The following is a 15,550-nucleotide window of genomic DNA, read 5'->3' as shown; positions in this document are numbered from 1 at the left end:
AGGTTTTTCATGGGATAGAGTTTTAGCCAATAAAATGTAAGTAGGCGAGATCCAGAATACCTCCAAGGTTGGCCAATAACAATTTGCAAGCTCCACCTGTCCACCATGTATGTTCCAATGGCCACATTTTTCAAAATGGTAGATCGTTGCTCAAAAATTTGATCCTAAATGTGAGTATGAAGCAGAGCCCCTTCTGATGGTGAACCATTTACCCCAGCATCAAAGGAATGCATTTCTTGTTCTCTAATCCACTAAATACTTAGAGCTTATTTGCTATAGAAATTTGACCTATGCTAACTTAGGGAACAGTAATACCTACTTCACAGATGAGATGACATATATAAATCCTTAGCACAGGGCCTGGCAAAGTACTTTGGTAAGCCAAAGTACCAGTTGTTATAGTTATAATTTGGATGAGAATCAAATCATAAATTATAAATCAATGTGAAACTAAAAACTAGAAAGTTATACAATATTGGATATTCCAGACCTCTGTCTCTTGGATAGTTTTAAGAACTCATGAAATCTTATTACTTCTAATGAAGTCTTTACTTTGGAAGTGAAATTAAGCTTTCCCCAACCACTTACACATCTCAGTTGTAACCTTTCACTATACACACACACAGCACACACACACAGACACACGCACATGTACAACCCTCTAATGGCATGCACTTGCACCTTTATATGCTTTTAAATAATAATTACTGATTCAGGGCATTCATTTTATACTTCTCAAAAAGCAAGTGTGTAAATTAGTGGAATGTATCATAACAATTCATTTACCAGTGACTGATACAGGTATACCCTTATGAAAATGCCATTAATAATGTCTGAAATCTAGAACCATAAATGAGATGGAAAATGATTTACTAAGATGAGAAACCACACTGGTGCATATCTGTCCTAAAAAACTCTTACTCCAAGGTCTTAAATACAACCACAAATCTACAGGCAAGAGAGAAGTAAGGTAATTATAATCACTGGTTCTTCCATTTGCAAGAGGGGAAAACCCAACTCTTATAAAACTTCTGGCTTCCTTGGCCAGTGTTTCTTTTTTGCCTCTGTTCTCATCTCAGAGCATTAATAATGCCCAGAATATGCCTGTCCATTACAACAACTAATGAGCAGACCGGAGTTCACATACAGCTTGAACAAATTAGTCATCTGCATTTAAATGCCTTGGCTGATGATTGTACATCCATTATTACTGGGGAGCATCTGCATACCTTTCAACATTGAAAAGAATTGGGCTTTCCATATCAAATTATAGGTTTCATCTGTGGCTTTTAAGTACTGCACAAGTCAAGTTAAAAACAAAACTGACCATAATAGAAAACATCCATGATAAATTTCCCAAGAATTTACCCCCTACCCCCATCTATTCTGACATTATTCCCTTTTTTAGGTAGGTGCAATGTGGTGTTACTTTTTATTTGAAAACTATGACAAGTCAGGCTACAGCCTGAATGGGTACATTGTATAGTGTTACTGTTCAATATAAGCTAATTAAATTACACAGGTTATAAGGAAAGAATTAATATAATCCTTCCATAAAAGTTGTGATTAGGTAAATGTCTTTGTATCTTAAAATTTGCAAAGTTATATGCTGTCTTTTAAAACATGTGAAGACAGATCATTCATTCATCCATTTATGCAACAGGAGTTTTCAGGTTCCAACTAAGTGTCAGACACCATGCTGGATACAGGGGATGCTAAAATGAGTAAGACCCAATTGGCTGCCCCCAAGAACTCTGTCTAGTGGCAGAGACAAACAGAAAACACCGTTCTGTATCATAAATTAATGGAATGAATAAAATACACTCTATCATTTAAATGTTTAATTCAAACTTGACTTGCCCTTTGGCTATAAGCATTATTTTAAATGATTTGCAAGGTTGTTTTTCTATTTTGTGGTCTCTTTAAAAATCTGATGAAAGATAAAATTCTACTTCCCAAATGTTCATAATTAAAATCAAATGCACAGATAATTAAGTATACTATAAGAAATCCAATAGATGTCATGGGGAAACAAGTTTCATCAAACCTGATATTTTTAAAACAATATTAGAATGCATCTGTCATTCATTCCTTCAAGTATGCATTAACTGATTTCTAAGTGTTTACTAAGTAGACTGTAAACTACAAAATTCCTGATCTTCCTTGTCCATGCTTCTAATCAAGATTCTGAGTGTGCTCAAGTGAATAAGCGTGGCTCCTACCCACACAGAATTTACACTCTAATCTAAAACCAGATTTAATGTTATCTGTCCTTTAATGTTCTTAAGAAGAATTTAAACATTATCTTAAGAAAATATCAGCAGATCATGACGCTCAAAGAGACTATAACTCCAAAATCTTTAAATACCTAGTCTTTTCCACTTTCTTATGTACATACATGCATACATATGCACATGCACACATGCAAAACTGCTGCTGATTTTTATAAATGAAAATTAAAAAAAAAAATCTTAGCCAAGATTTTCAGAAGGCTGTTAGCCATGGCTGCAAAGCAGAGAGTGCCACCTCCCTCACTAGCTGGATACCCACCCATATCCTAACCAAGAGCTTCCTAACTCCCACTCTGTTGCTTTACAAAATGTGATTTTATTATTATTGTGAAATGTTGTTAACCAGTTTTTCACTGCTTCTGTTTAATAGAGATTTAATTGAATTACAACACTGCTTAAGTTTAAGGTGCACAGCATAATAATGTGACTTACATACATTATGAAATGATTATCATAATAAGTTTAGTGAAAACCATCATCATATAAATACAAAAAAATTTTTCCTTGTGATGAGAACTCTTAGGCTTTACTCTGTTAACAGCCCTCACATGTAACATAGAGCAGTGCTGATTATATTTCTCATCTTGAACATTACATTCCTAGTGCTTACATACCTTATAACTGGGAGTTTGCACCTTTGACTGCCTTCAGCTAATACCCCTCCCACCTCTGGGAACCACATATCTAACCTCTTATTCTTCAAGTTTGTTTTTGAACACCCAGTAACATTTAAATTACAATGACAATATTAACACCAAAGATTAGAAAAACCAGCAATAGCATTTTGGATATGCCCAAATCTTTAATCATACCAACACTAGTTCTTTAAGCCTGATTCAAACAATGTATGATGGAGATGGATATGTTTATCTTTGAGAACAAGGACTGTATCCCAGAATAATTTAGTGTGTGCTCAGTGGCTCAGTCGTGGGGACTCTTTGCAACCCTGTGGGCTGTAGCCCGCCAGGCTCCTCTGTCCGTGGGATTTCCCAGGCAAGAATACTGCAATGGGTTGCCATTTCCTCCCCAGGGGACCTTCCCAACTCAGGGTGGGAACTAGTGCCTCTTGCATTGCAGGCGGATTCCTTTATCTCACGGTTAAAAAAAAAGAAAGAAAGAAAAAAAGGCAGCTGAATGAAGCCTATTGTAGTAAATTTCCATATGTATATTTCAGTATCCAATGTATACTTTCTATTGTTACAAAACAACACTGATGCTGGAAAAACTTGTTCTATAGAGTTCCACCGTAGTAAAAGTTGTTGAAATAAGAGCTACCCTGTGTGTGTGTGTGTGTGTATACACTCTTACTAGGAAGAGCTGAAAGTTATGTTGTGAAGGAAACATTCTTACTATGGCTGCTACTCTCTGATTAAGATTCAGAATCCTAAGGAAATGCTTGTTTTCCCCAAAATGTGACAGGAAGACTCCTCAACTCTACCGAAAAGTCAAGAAGCGGTTTGCAAAGGTGAAGACAAACCGGAGTTGTAAAGGAAAAACCTTCGGACGTGGAAATGGTCTATTTGGACCCGGCAGCCCAGGCCAGCTGCAGATTCGGGTGGGGGACCGCAATCCTCAGGTCACACCCATCAGCCCCACGTCTGGTCCGGCTCCTCACTCCTGCCGTCGTCCAGTGATTTCCACGGCCGGTGGGATGGGAGGTCCTTGGGAGGCACTTGCTCTGCGGGGCTGCTCGAGGCCTCGAGAGGTTTCAGGAGCGCAGGGTTGGCGCGGAGCCTCGCGGGTTCCCCGCAGCAGCGACCTGTTCCCGCCCGCGGGGAGCGGAGGGAGTAGAACTGGGCAGCCGGGGGAAGGAAGCCCCCGGGCGCGAGGCCTCGCTTTCGCGGCTTTGAAAACTTTCCAGCGCGCGTGCCACGGCGAAGCGCGGCGGCTGCGCCCGGGGCCCCGGCGGCCCGCGCCTCCCGCGGGGAACTTTTGGGTGTTTCGGTGGCCTGTCACTCTCGTCGGCCGACGCGCCTCCCCCTGGGCTCGCGCGGCCGGAGCGCCCTCCCTCTCGGCGAGGACCTGCCCAGGCGCCGGCGGCTCCCGTGCCCGCTCGGCGCTCGCCCTGCCAGCGCCCCCGCCGCCCGGCTTCCCCGCGCCTTGCGTTTCAACCTGGCCCGGCCGCGCCCCACACCCTGAGCGCCTCGAGCCCCCGGGCGGCCCCTGGAGCGGGCAGGCGGGGAAAGGAGGAGGGGACCCACCGCCGGGGGGTGTGGGGCGGGGGGGCCTGGCTGCTGGCTCCCGGCCGACTTTTCGCCAATGGTCCAGAACGACATGTCCAAGTCGCCTCCCACAGCGGCGGCGGCGGTGGCGCAGGAGATCCAGATGGAACTGCTGGAGAACGCGGCTCCCGCGGGGGCGCTCGGAGCGGCCGCACAGGTAGCGAGAGCGCCGCGCCCTCCCCTTCCTTTGTGAGCCGCCCGGGCGCCGGGGCTCCATCCCGCCCGCCGCCTGCTCTGTTAAGATCCCTCGCCCGGCCGTCCGCTCCGGCCTGGGTCTTCCCCGCCGCCGCCGCCTCCTTCCCTCGCGCTTTGCCACCCACTTCTCCCTCTCCGGGCGCCGGCGCCCCCAGCTCCTCTCCGCCTTCCTGCTCTACCCCCCGCCCCCCCCGGCTCTTCTCCGGCTTCCATTTTCCTCTGCTTCCCCAAAGCCAGTGGGAAGGGGGCGGGGGAGACCTCCAGGTCCTCAGAGGCTGCCCCCCGAGGCCAGCCCTCCTCGCCCCTTCCCGGGAGAGGCGCATGGACAGCCATGAATCAGGCGGGCGGACTAGACCTGCTCAAGATCGTGAGTCGGGGGTGGGGGGTACGGGGGGGGGGGTCTACAACTCTGCTCCGACGCCGACCCTTTTAGACCAGCTCCGAGCCGGGGTGGGAGTAGGGGGCATGTGATGGGGTGGGAGCGGGCAGGGGGGCGTGGGAGGGGGCGCTCTGCCCCTGCCTCCCCACAAGCAGCTGCGACCCCCCTGGACACCCGGGCGTTACACCGCTGGGACAGCTCGGCTCCTCTCCTGGCACTGGCCAGGTTTGCCTGGACCCCTCGCTCGCTGCAGAAGAGAGCGAGTTGGGGACGCGAAAGTTTTTATTTTTCCCCTGGTCTTGAAATGTTAGCCATCTCAGAGAGCTCCGAGGCCACCTTCTGATGAGAATTAGCGGTTTCTGGGGAAATTCCGGGTTGCTACTCGTTGTGAAATAGGAGATGTCAGTTGTAGGCACTGGGCAGTGATAAGGTGGCTTTTACGTAAGGCTTTGGCAGGTACAGTTTGGATTACAGACACCTCCAGTTCTCAGCGGTAAGGAGTCTCTCAACTTTTCTCCTAGCAGGGAAATATTTTAAGACTCCTAACTGTGGGCTGCTTGGCAAAGAGGTTAGGGTTTCATTTAAGCATCACTTTGGAGAATGTCTCTGCTTAATGATGCTGGCTTGTTGATTTCAAACCTCCGCCTGCTAGATTGTAAATTGTGGGGAGATTCTATAGTTTTATTCGTATGTCAAATGTCTAAGTACATGATTTGTGTACTTTATATTTGTATATGCTGGAGAGAATGCCTTAGTCTTATTTACTGTAGTAAGGAGGGCAGGAGTGGGCCACAGTAGTAAAATGTTTGGCTGCTTAATTATTTTCATAGGTAATAGAAACTGACTGCTTTAGCTATTTTAATACCGTTAATAATGGTAGTTCCAGTGGCATGGTCATGGAGCTTTGTTGAACTTTATCACTGGGAATTAAAAGTGCAGATTAAAACACACCATTCATTTTGATTTGAAATGCAGGGGAAAAAAATGTAGAAACCAATCATTTGTTTAATCAGAAATCCACGTCTTTTGTAGAGGAATTCATTCTTTCCCATAGAGGTAAGACAGCTAGATTTTAGTCAGCCTTGGGCTGTTAGGCTGCCAGAACGGAGTGGGGACATGTAACTAACAACCTACATTTCCATCTGGCCTCTGCCAGTGGGCCTGAATTCTTACCAACACCTGTCACGTTTGTTCTAGGCTCCTGATTTTATCTAGATACTCACTAGGTTAGATGAGAGCAAGAAATGTACTCAGGGACTTCCTTTTTTTTTTTTTTTTTTTTAGGATGAAGGTCTTAAATATTGATAGAGAAAAGGACTTTTAGATCCTCTTTTCTCTTTGATCTTCCTTCAGGGTTTTTGTTTTTTTTTTTCAGTTTTTATTCTTATGATAAAAATAGAGTTCCTGAATTCCTGGAGATCAAAGTTAGGGCAAAATAGAAAGCATGACTGCATTCAGATAAGAGACACTAATTTACTTAGTGATTTATGTAGTTAAACGTAAGGCAACAAGTATTTGTGATGTTGCTGCAAACATGGAAATGATTCAGAAAGGAGAAGACACACTTGCTACCTTCATAGCATATACATTCCAGTAGCTGCAAGGGTGATGAATGGATGACTATTGTATGGCATGGGGCTTTAAGAGAAATACTGAATCTTAGATGGTTGCTAAGGAAAAGATCACAGATAACTCTATTTGGAGTAATCTGTAAGGACTTCATGGAAGAGGTGGCATTTGAGAAGGGATTTAGAGTCTGGGTCATATTTCAGCAGATTATCAGAGAGATGCTCCAGAGCTCTTCAGGGAGCTATTCTGACTGCCAAGTAACAGCAGTTACAAGTCTGATACATTTGTAATCCCTAGTTTGAAAAGCGTGGACAGGTACGGATTGGAGCTTAGTCAAGCAGAAGTCTGACAAGGCAATTGAGGCCACATCTTGAAGGCTTTGGAACCTGAAATGTAATGAACAACAAAAAGCCTCGGAAGGGGTTGAGGGAAGGAGCAGTGTAACAGCTCATGGAGAAGATTCACCTGGAAGCATGCTGTAAGGCAGTTGGGAGTCTCAGGAGTCCAGAGGTAGAGCTGCTGGGGGGAGATCGATGTAACGGTTTGGACAAGAAGTAATGAGGTCTAAACTGAAAAGAGAGAAAAGATAATAGATAGGACAGGACTATGGATGGACACAGTCCAGAGACCCAGTCCATAGGAATTACAAGTGATTGAATGATAGAGGCAGGGAGGAAGGGATAACAGAGGCAGGTAAGAGGCATAAACATTCAGCTGCATCAGCATCCTTCTCCTTGCTCTACCTTCCAAAAATGAAAGCATTTCCCCCTGAATTGTGTTCATATCACAGCCCTTATCTGAGGGAAACATTGCCTTGTTTATTTGATATCTGATAAATCATGTCATCACAGGGCTGTGAAAATTTGGCAAGGCATCTCTTCCATGTCTCCGGGTGGGCTAGGCCAGCAATAAACCACCTGGGGAAAAAAGACAGTCTCTGGAGCATCCCTCTGTTTTGCGACACTGAGTCATTGTAAATCCCCTGAGAAATGGAGTTTTCGTTTGTGAAATATCTCTGTCAGCAGTCATTGGTCTGAAGAATCCTTTCTCTTTCACCTCTGGGTTATACTGCACGTTCTATATGAACAAAGCAAAAGATGGAACTCCACAGACTGCCCACTGATCTTTTTTCTGGTCAGAAATCCTGCCGAGGGAGGGGGCACCCTCCTACTCTCTAACCCTAGGATATGGTCATAAACAAAATAGATCTATTTCTTACATGAGAAGCAAGTGACAATCTAACTGCAAATTCTTAAGAGTTCAGATTTAAGCACATCACATCCCTTTTAAGGTAACCTGTTGAACAATCTCGGTGCAAACTTGGACACAGTCTGCCTCCACAGTCAAGTTGCTGACCGCACGCTGTGCCTCCAAAACTCCAAATCTGTGCCGTCCACCACAGTAGCCACTAGCCACATGTGACTTCTGAGCACTTGAAATGTGACTGGTTTGAACTGAGATGTGCTGTATGTGTAAAATACACATTTTAAAAGACATCAAAATATAGATCAAATAAGTAGGCAGGTACAAATCAACTAAAAATGCAGATAACTTAAAAATACAAAATACACGTGACATATATATATGTATATGTATATATATGTTTAGGTATACTTAGAGGAGGAGGGCATGGCAACTCACTCCAGTATTCTTGCCTGGGAAATCCCATGGACAGAGGAGCCTGGCCTGCTACATTGCATAGTGTCACAAAGAATAAAACACAACTGAAGCAACTTAGCCTGCTTATGGCTGATTCACATTGTATGGCAGAAACCAGCACAACGTTGTAAGGCAATTATCCTCCAATTGTGTGTCTACTCAGTCAGTTAGTTATGTCAGACTGTTTTGTGACTCCATGGACTGTAGCCTGCCAAGCTCCTCTGTCCGTGGAATTTTCCAGGTGGGAATACTGGAGCAAGTTGCCATTTCCTTCTCCAGGGGATCTTCCAGACTCAGGGATGGTACCCATGTCTTTAGCACTGCAGGTGGATTCTTTACCTCTGTGCCATTGGGGAAGCCATCCTCCAATTAAAAATGAATTAAAATATAAAAATATATATACAGATGAAGAAATCTCAAGGATATTATCTCAATGAAAGTCAAGTTCATTCAGAGGTTCAGAGGAGACCTGTATTTTGCAGGAGACCCCTGTTTGATTCCTGGGCCTGGAATATCCTTTGGAGAAGGAATAGGCTACCCATTCCAGTGTTCTTGGGCTTCCTTGGTGGGTCAGCTGGTAAAGAATCTGCCTGCAATGCAGGAGACCTGGTTTTGATACCTGGGTTGGGAAGATCCCCTGGAGAAGAGAACAGCTACCCACTCCAGTATTCTACCCTGGAGAATTCCATGGACTAACAGTCCATGGGGTCACAAAGAGTAGGACACGATTGAGAGACTGAGCACAGCACAGCATAATGTATCAAAAATAGGATCACAGGGACATGAAAGTGAAAGTCTCTCAGTCGTGTCTGACTCTTTGCGACCCCATAGACTGCAGCCCACCAGGCTCTTCTGTCCGTGGGGACTCTCCAGGCGAGAATACTGGAGTGGGTTGCATTCCTCTTCCAGGGGATCTTTTGAACCCAGGTATCCCACATTGCAGGTGAATTCTTTACCATCGGGGCCACCACGGATGCCCTTTGATACATTTAGCCAGATACATTATTACAATTCACTTGCTCTGTTGCCTTTTACCATTTTAATAGAGCTACTAGAAAATTCCTATTACGTAGGTGACTTTTATTTCTATTGGACAGCATTAGTCTAAAAGCACAGCACTGGGAGTTCTCTGGGGAGTTGAACAGATCTGGATGGAGGCTGGGTGGATGCAAACTCAGGGTGAAAGGAACTAAGACCAGGATGCAGCAGAGGAGGAAACGGGTGAAGCAAGAGCAGGATCTCAGCACTTAGGCCTCAAAGAGCTGGTAACCAGCACCTCCAATTGCACCTGGAGATGAACCCACAGTAAGCAGAGGGCCTGTTTGTTTTGCTCCTGGCAACGAAACCCAGCTGGCTCCACCCCATCAGAGTTTGCCAGATGCTTCTCAAGCACATTGTCTAATACAGCCTGGTCAGGGCAACAGCCTGAATCGTGCAGCAAGGTGCTTTATCTAAAAAGAGCAGCAGCTCTTCCCCCAGGTCAGTACCACTTTCCAGAGACTTTCTGGGGTCTGAGGTTCAGTTCAGCCTTTACAGCCTCTTCGCATAATGGACTTGGGTCCTGGGCTTCCATGTCTTGCCCCTCTAACCTTGCTTGTCTAACCTTTGCCCCCAGCCTCCATCACTTGCCTCTCTGATGGGATTTGTTCTGGCAGTGCCTGGGTGAAATTTACAAACCTGCTCATCAGGATTTCTGAGTGCATTTTAGACCTCAAAACACAACATCTGACTATCTGAGTGACTGGAGGTTTAGTTGGTTTTGTGGTTTTATGTTCCTATTCTTTTTTATTTTCCTTTTATGTAAAGAATTAGTTTACCTGTTGCTCTATTTGGTTTCATTGAATTATATAGTCTGTTGTCTTGGTCCTTTTAAGAAAAGCTGAGTGTGGGATGAATTGCGAGATTGGAATTGACATCTACACACTATTGATACTATGCATAAAATAGATAATTAATGAGAACCTACTGTATAGCACAGGGAACTCTACTTCAGTGCTCTGTGGTGACCTAAATGGGAAGGAAATCCAAAAATGAGTGGACGTAAGTATACATATAGCTGATTTATTTTGCTGTACAGTAGAAACTAACACAACACTGTAAAGCAATTATACTCAAATAAAAAGAGAGAGAAGCTGAGCAAAATATGTTAATCCTGTGTGTGTAGAGAATTTGCCCTCCTAGATTTTGTGACTGTGGGGACTTGTCTTGGACCTGCCAAGAGTTTATGGCACAACATGGCCTTTCACAATGACAAGGAGTTCAGATTAATTATGACACCACTTAAGTGACTGGGACTGCCTTAAGAGTTCTTTCCAGACATGGCTGGAGGTAAACCGTGAAGAAGGCAAGCTTGGCCCTTGACCATCTCCTGCCCTGGCCTTGTCTCCTCTCGCTTCTCTACCTGAAGAGCTCTATTTATTCTGTTTCTTGATTCCTTTCTGCTTTTGTGTAAACCAATGCATATGGAGAACTTGCCCTGTTCCCTTTTCTAGGGAGGAGATATCTCACTGCCTTCTCTCCTAGTAAAGGATCTGATAGCCTCGTTCACCTATAACTGATGGTAAATAAGGATATTAACTGTCGGAGTCCTCTCTGTTGAGTTTTGGTTGCCTTTGCTTCAGACCCTAAGATGAGGAAAGTCTGCATTTCGAAGGGATAAATATCAGTGAAGCTGATCAAGAGGGCTGGAAACTAATTTCAGGTATCAGCATTATGCTTACAGGGAGCAGTTCATAGGGAGGAGAACTGTTACCTTATTCTTCAACCAGAGAAGCTGACATCTTCAAAACTATTCCCAGGGGCCACCAAACCAACTTTGTGTGCAAAACTGGGCTGAAGTCTCTAGTTAACTGGTGTCTTCTGTGATTAACTACTGTCTGCTTCCAATCATACAGAGATTAGGTTTCAATGACCTGTGGACATGTGACCATTTGCTGAGTTTAAGATTGCAATCCAACTTTCAAAGTTATTTAGTATCAAAGAAAACAGTCTTTCAGATGAAGATGATATTAACATAATCTTGGTGAATATCTTTTTAATGTCATTCATATATTTGTGGTAATTTCTTAAATTTTTTTCTGGTTTCTGAAATGTTACTTGTCTACTGTTTTAGGAGAGGTAATTTATTTTTTTATTTTTGTATTGGGGGTATAGTTGCTTTACAATATTGTGTTAGTTTCTACTGAATAGCAAAGTGAATCAGCTATACACATACACAGATCACTTCCCACCTCCCCCTATTCCCCCTCTAGGTTGTCACAGAGCACCGAGCGGGGCTTCCTGTGTTGCACAGCACCTCCCCACTAGCTATCTGTTTTACACAGAGTATATATGGGGGTTTCCCAGGTGGGAATCACCTGCCAAGCAGGAGATGTGGCTTCCATCCCTGGGTTGGGAAGATCCCCTGGAGAAGGAAATGGCAACCCACTCCAGTGTTCTAGCCTGGGAAATCCCATGGACAGATGAGCCTGGCAGGCTACAGTCCAGAGGGTTGCAAAAGAGTCAGACACATTTTAGCGACTAAAACAACAGTGTACATGTATCAATCCCAGTCTCCCAGTTCATCCCTCCTTTGTCCCCCACTGCCATGTCTCTGTTCCTGCCTGCAAATAGATTCATGGGCACCATTTTCTAGGTTCTCTATATATGTTTAATATATGATATTTGTTTTTCTCTTTCTAACTTATATCACTCTGTATGACAGACTCTTGATCCATCCACATTCCTACAAATGACCCAATTTCATTCCTTTTATGTCTGAATAGTAGTCCATTGTATATATGTGCCACATCTTCTTTATCCATTGATCTGCCCATGGACATTTAGGTTGCTTCCATGTTCTGGCAGTTGTAAATTGTGCTGCAATGAACATAGAGATGCATGTGTCTTTTTAAAATAATGGGTCTTTTTCGGGGTATGTTCCTAGTAATGGGACTGCTGGGTTGTATGGTAGTTCTATTTTTAATTTTTGAAGGAACCTTCATACTGTTCTCCATAGTGGCTGCATCAATATACATTCCCACCAACAGCGTCGGAGGGTCCCCTTTTCTCCACACCCTCTCCGTTTATTGTTTGTGGACTTTTCATTGATGGCCATTCTGACTAGTGTGAGGTGATGCATGATTGTAGTTTTGATCTGCATCTCTGTAGTAATGAGTGATGTTGTACACAGTTTTCTTTTTTTCCTATTTACTGTGGTTGACTTCACTGGTTTTATTAAGCTATGTGTGTGCTCAGTGGTGTCCGACTCTTTGTGACCCCATGGACTGTAGCCCGCCAGGCTCTGTCCATTGGATTTCCCAGGCAAGAATACTGAAGTGGGTTGCCATTTCCTTCTCCTTATTAAGTGAATGTAACTATTAACAAGAAGCAACGAGTGGACATTAGTGACTTTTAGACCATAGGGACGTAGGGGTCTGTGTGTATCCTAGAGAGTATTATGGGTTACACTTGGCAGTCTTGACAGCCCGGCCATGTTCTCTTCCTTCACATCATGAAACTTTATTAATCATTTCGTATATTTAATAGCAGATGTTTAGATACTTAATGTTGCTAAAAAAAAATTTAGAAACCCCATTGCTCATAAAAGTAGCTGCATTTGAAGTAGCCAGTTAAGAAGACTATACTTCTTTTCCAAGTTTAGGCAGCTACATATTTGAATACTTATTTTTTCCTGTCTTTTACCATTTGGGTGAGGATTGGCCTTCACTTTTTTTTTTTTTTTAATTCCTTCATCTGAAATACTCTGATCCTCATTTTCCAGAATTTTGAATAACTTATACAGAAGTCATTTTAGCAAGTTAGACTCAATTTTAAATATGCATGGAACTTAATGTAGCTTCATTTGGGAATGGTAATATAAATTTTCACTAACCTTTTTAAAAGCATGTAAAGATGGACTATTAGCTTTGCAAAAGTTGCTTTAATTATTTTCTTCTTGATCCTAGATATTGTTATAGGAAATAACTCATTATTGAAGCATCACACAACAGTTACATTTTTTTTTAAAAAAAGGAAGTTATAAGAGAGAAAGTACTGCTGAAATTAGTAAATAGAAGTGTAATTAAGCATATCTATTTTGCCTTTTAGTAAACATATATAATGAATAAGAACTTGCTTTAACACTGTTAAGCAGAAACACTTTGAATAAATCATCCCTCATACATTTAAGTGATTGAAGGAAAAGATATTTTTTCTCAATACTATCACCAGGGGACTTCCCTGGTGGTCCAGTGGTTAAGACTCCACACTTCTAATGCAGAGGACACGGGTTCGATCCCTAGCCAGGGAACTAAGGTCTCACATGTTGTGTGGCCAAAAAAATAAAAATAAATTATCACCAGTTTGTGTGCAATTCAGTATGCCATCTTTTTTTAAGTGTATCAGCTGTATCATAGTACAATTTAAACCTGTAATAATCCAACTTAGACACATGGCATTTGTAGCTAAGTACACCTGAAATAATGTTTATGAACAGCGTCCCCAGGGGCCAGGAAAAATTAAAATGACTTTTTAAATGTGTTTCATTTTTTTGCAGAGAACAGCAGCCTCCCCTGGGACTGGCTGTCTTAAATATTGTGTGGTTCTCACAGTGCCTGCTGGGCAGTGTCAGCAGCCATGAAAAAGCTTATACTCCAAAGCAGCTGAATAGTAAAAACATATTTATCATTAAAAATCCAAAATAAATGATAATGGTATGACTTCAAAGAAGCTTTTTCCACCCATGTCCAAACAATGCTGTTTGGACACAAACAGCATTTGGGATGATAGAATATTTTGTTTTTATTCTCAAAGATAATTTATACTCCAAATGAAGGTACATAGTAAATTTAACATAAACTTGCCCTCACCTTCCCTCAAGGAAATATGTTAGGCTTTAAAACTGCTTTCAAGGTAATAAGTATTTTACCACACAGAATAATATAAAAAATTTATTTTTTAATTTTAAGGAGACTTTCAAACTTTAACGTTGCTAGGCCTTGGAAGACACTTCTATGCGAACCTTTCCATAATAGTTGGAAAAGGAAGAACATTGTTGAAAGAATGTTATTTTTCAACAGTTTACTGCATAATGTTTACAAAAGTAAGAAGAATATGCTGTTACGTGAAGAGAACCTTGTATTATGAAAGCCCAGCCTAGATTGTCTTTCCTTTTATGAAGTCGAGAGTTAATTAAATGCCATGGAAACACATTTGTATTATATAAATCCCTTCAGTACTTGGAAGGGAACAAACATATTTAAGGCAAATTTTTGCTTTAAAATTATACCACCCCTCTCACTGATTGCAAATTCATCTAAATTACTCATAACACAAATGTTTGTAAGAGATTTCAGCTTGCCTAAGTGCTATGTATATTATGGTTTATATTTCCATTTTAATGAAAACCATGTGAATGTGTAAAATATAACAAAAGTAGCATTTTCAAAACCCGAACATGGGGATTTTCAAAAAAGCAAATTTTGTTAATTCTGATCATCCAATGAAGTCTCTGTGGGCCTTCTAAACACATCGTACATTTTAGCCCAATTTTTCTCCACCCTTGTCACCCTACTGTGACAGCTTCTATATAATATTATTTTGAGCCCTTATCATGTGCTAGGTCTTACAGTAAATGTTATAAATATATTCCTTCATTTAATACCTAAAACCCCCTGGAAGGTAAGTCTTACTATTTTAAGAATGAGAAGACTGAGGTTTAGAGAGGTTAAGAAACTTGCTCAAGGTCTGCTATACCAGGATCCCTGCCTGTGTGTATTTACCAGTAAAGCTCAGTGTTGAGCTATTTTTTACTTATATTTTAATGTGTAATTTTCTCAGTAACTTTATTCCTGTCTAGAATTAGCCATAGATGAATGTATAGTTTATTTTTAATGCTCTGAAAGTAAGCTGTAGATATAGTTAAAAAAAAAAAAGTAAGTTCATTTGTAGGTGTTTGTGCTTGGCTTTATCCTACTACTGAGACAAACTGTCTTACCTTTAACATCCTGTTCTTAAATGCTTACTACTACTACTTATTATTACAATTCCATAAAATTTATTTTTCTTGCCTTCTCAGCAGAATAATTGAGTGATTAAAAAGCAGGCTTTTGAGATGAACAAGGTCCTACTATACAGCACAGGGAACTATCTTCAATATACTGTGATAAACCATCATAGAAAAGAATATAAAAAATAGTATATATGTGTGTGTATATATATATATGTACGCATATATAACTGAGTCACTTTGCTGT

General features: G+C 42.0%; 1 protein-coding gene across 8 annotated transcripts in view; it reads left to right on the top strand.

The window, feature by feature from the left end:
- Positions 1–15,550, top strand: part of CACNB2 (calcium voltage-gated channel auxiliary subunit beta 2) — a 464,597-nt gene that overhangs the window by 34,650 nt on the left and 414,397 nt on the right. For 4 of the 8 annotated variants that reach the window (XR_015139558.1, XM_086334114.1, XM_086334116.1 and 1 more), the window contains exon 1: positions 3,917–4,670. The exons of 1 other annotated variant lie outside the window; for it this stretch is intronic. Coding sequence is in view for 6 of the 7 variants with exons in the window: in XM_086334114.1 (XP_086190240.1) it covers positions 4,551–4,670 (120 nt within the window). In the remaining variant the exon portion in view is untranslated. Of the gene's footprint in view, positions 1–3,079; positions 5,076–15,550 lie in introns of those variants that run through there. 3 more of the 8 variants (XM_086334129.1, XM_086334126.1, XM_086334115.1) reach the window with 3 other exon arrangements.

The sequence above is a fragment of the Bos grunniens genome, chromosome 13 (genome assembly GCF_055505025.1).
Source record: "Bos grunniens cultivar Pamir isolate PY7600 chromosome 13, Bosgru_T2T1.0, whole genome shotgun sequence".
Lineage (NCBI taxonomy): Eukaryota > Metazoa > Chordata > Mammalia > Artiodactyla > Bovidae > Bos > Bos grunniens.
Note: the sequence above shows the minus strand (reverse complement) of the source record. Positions and strands in the feature narration are given on the sequence as shown.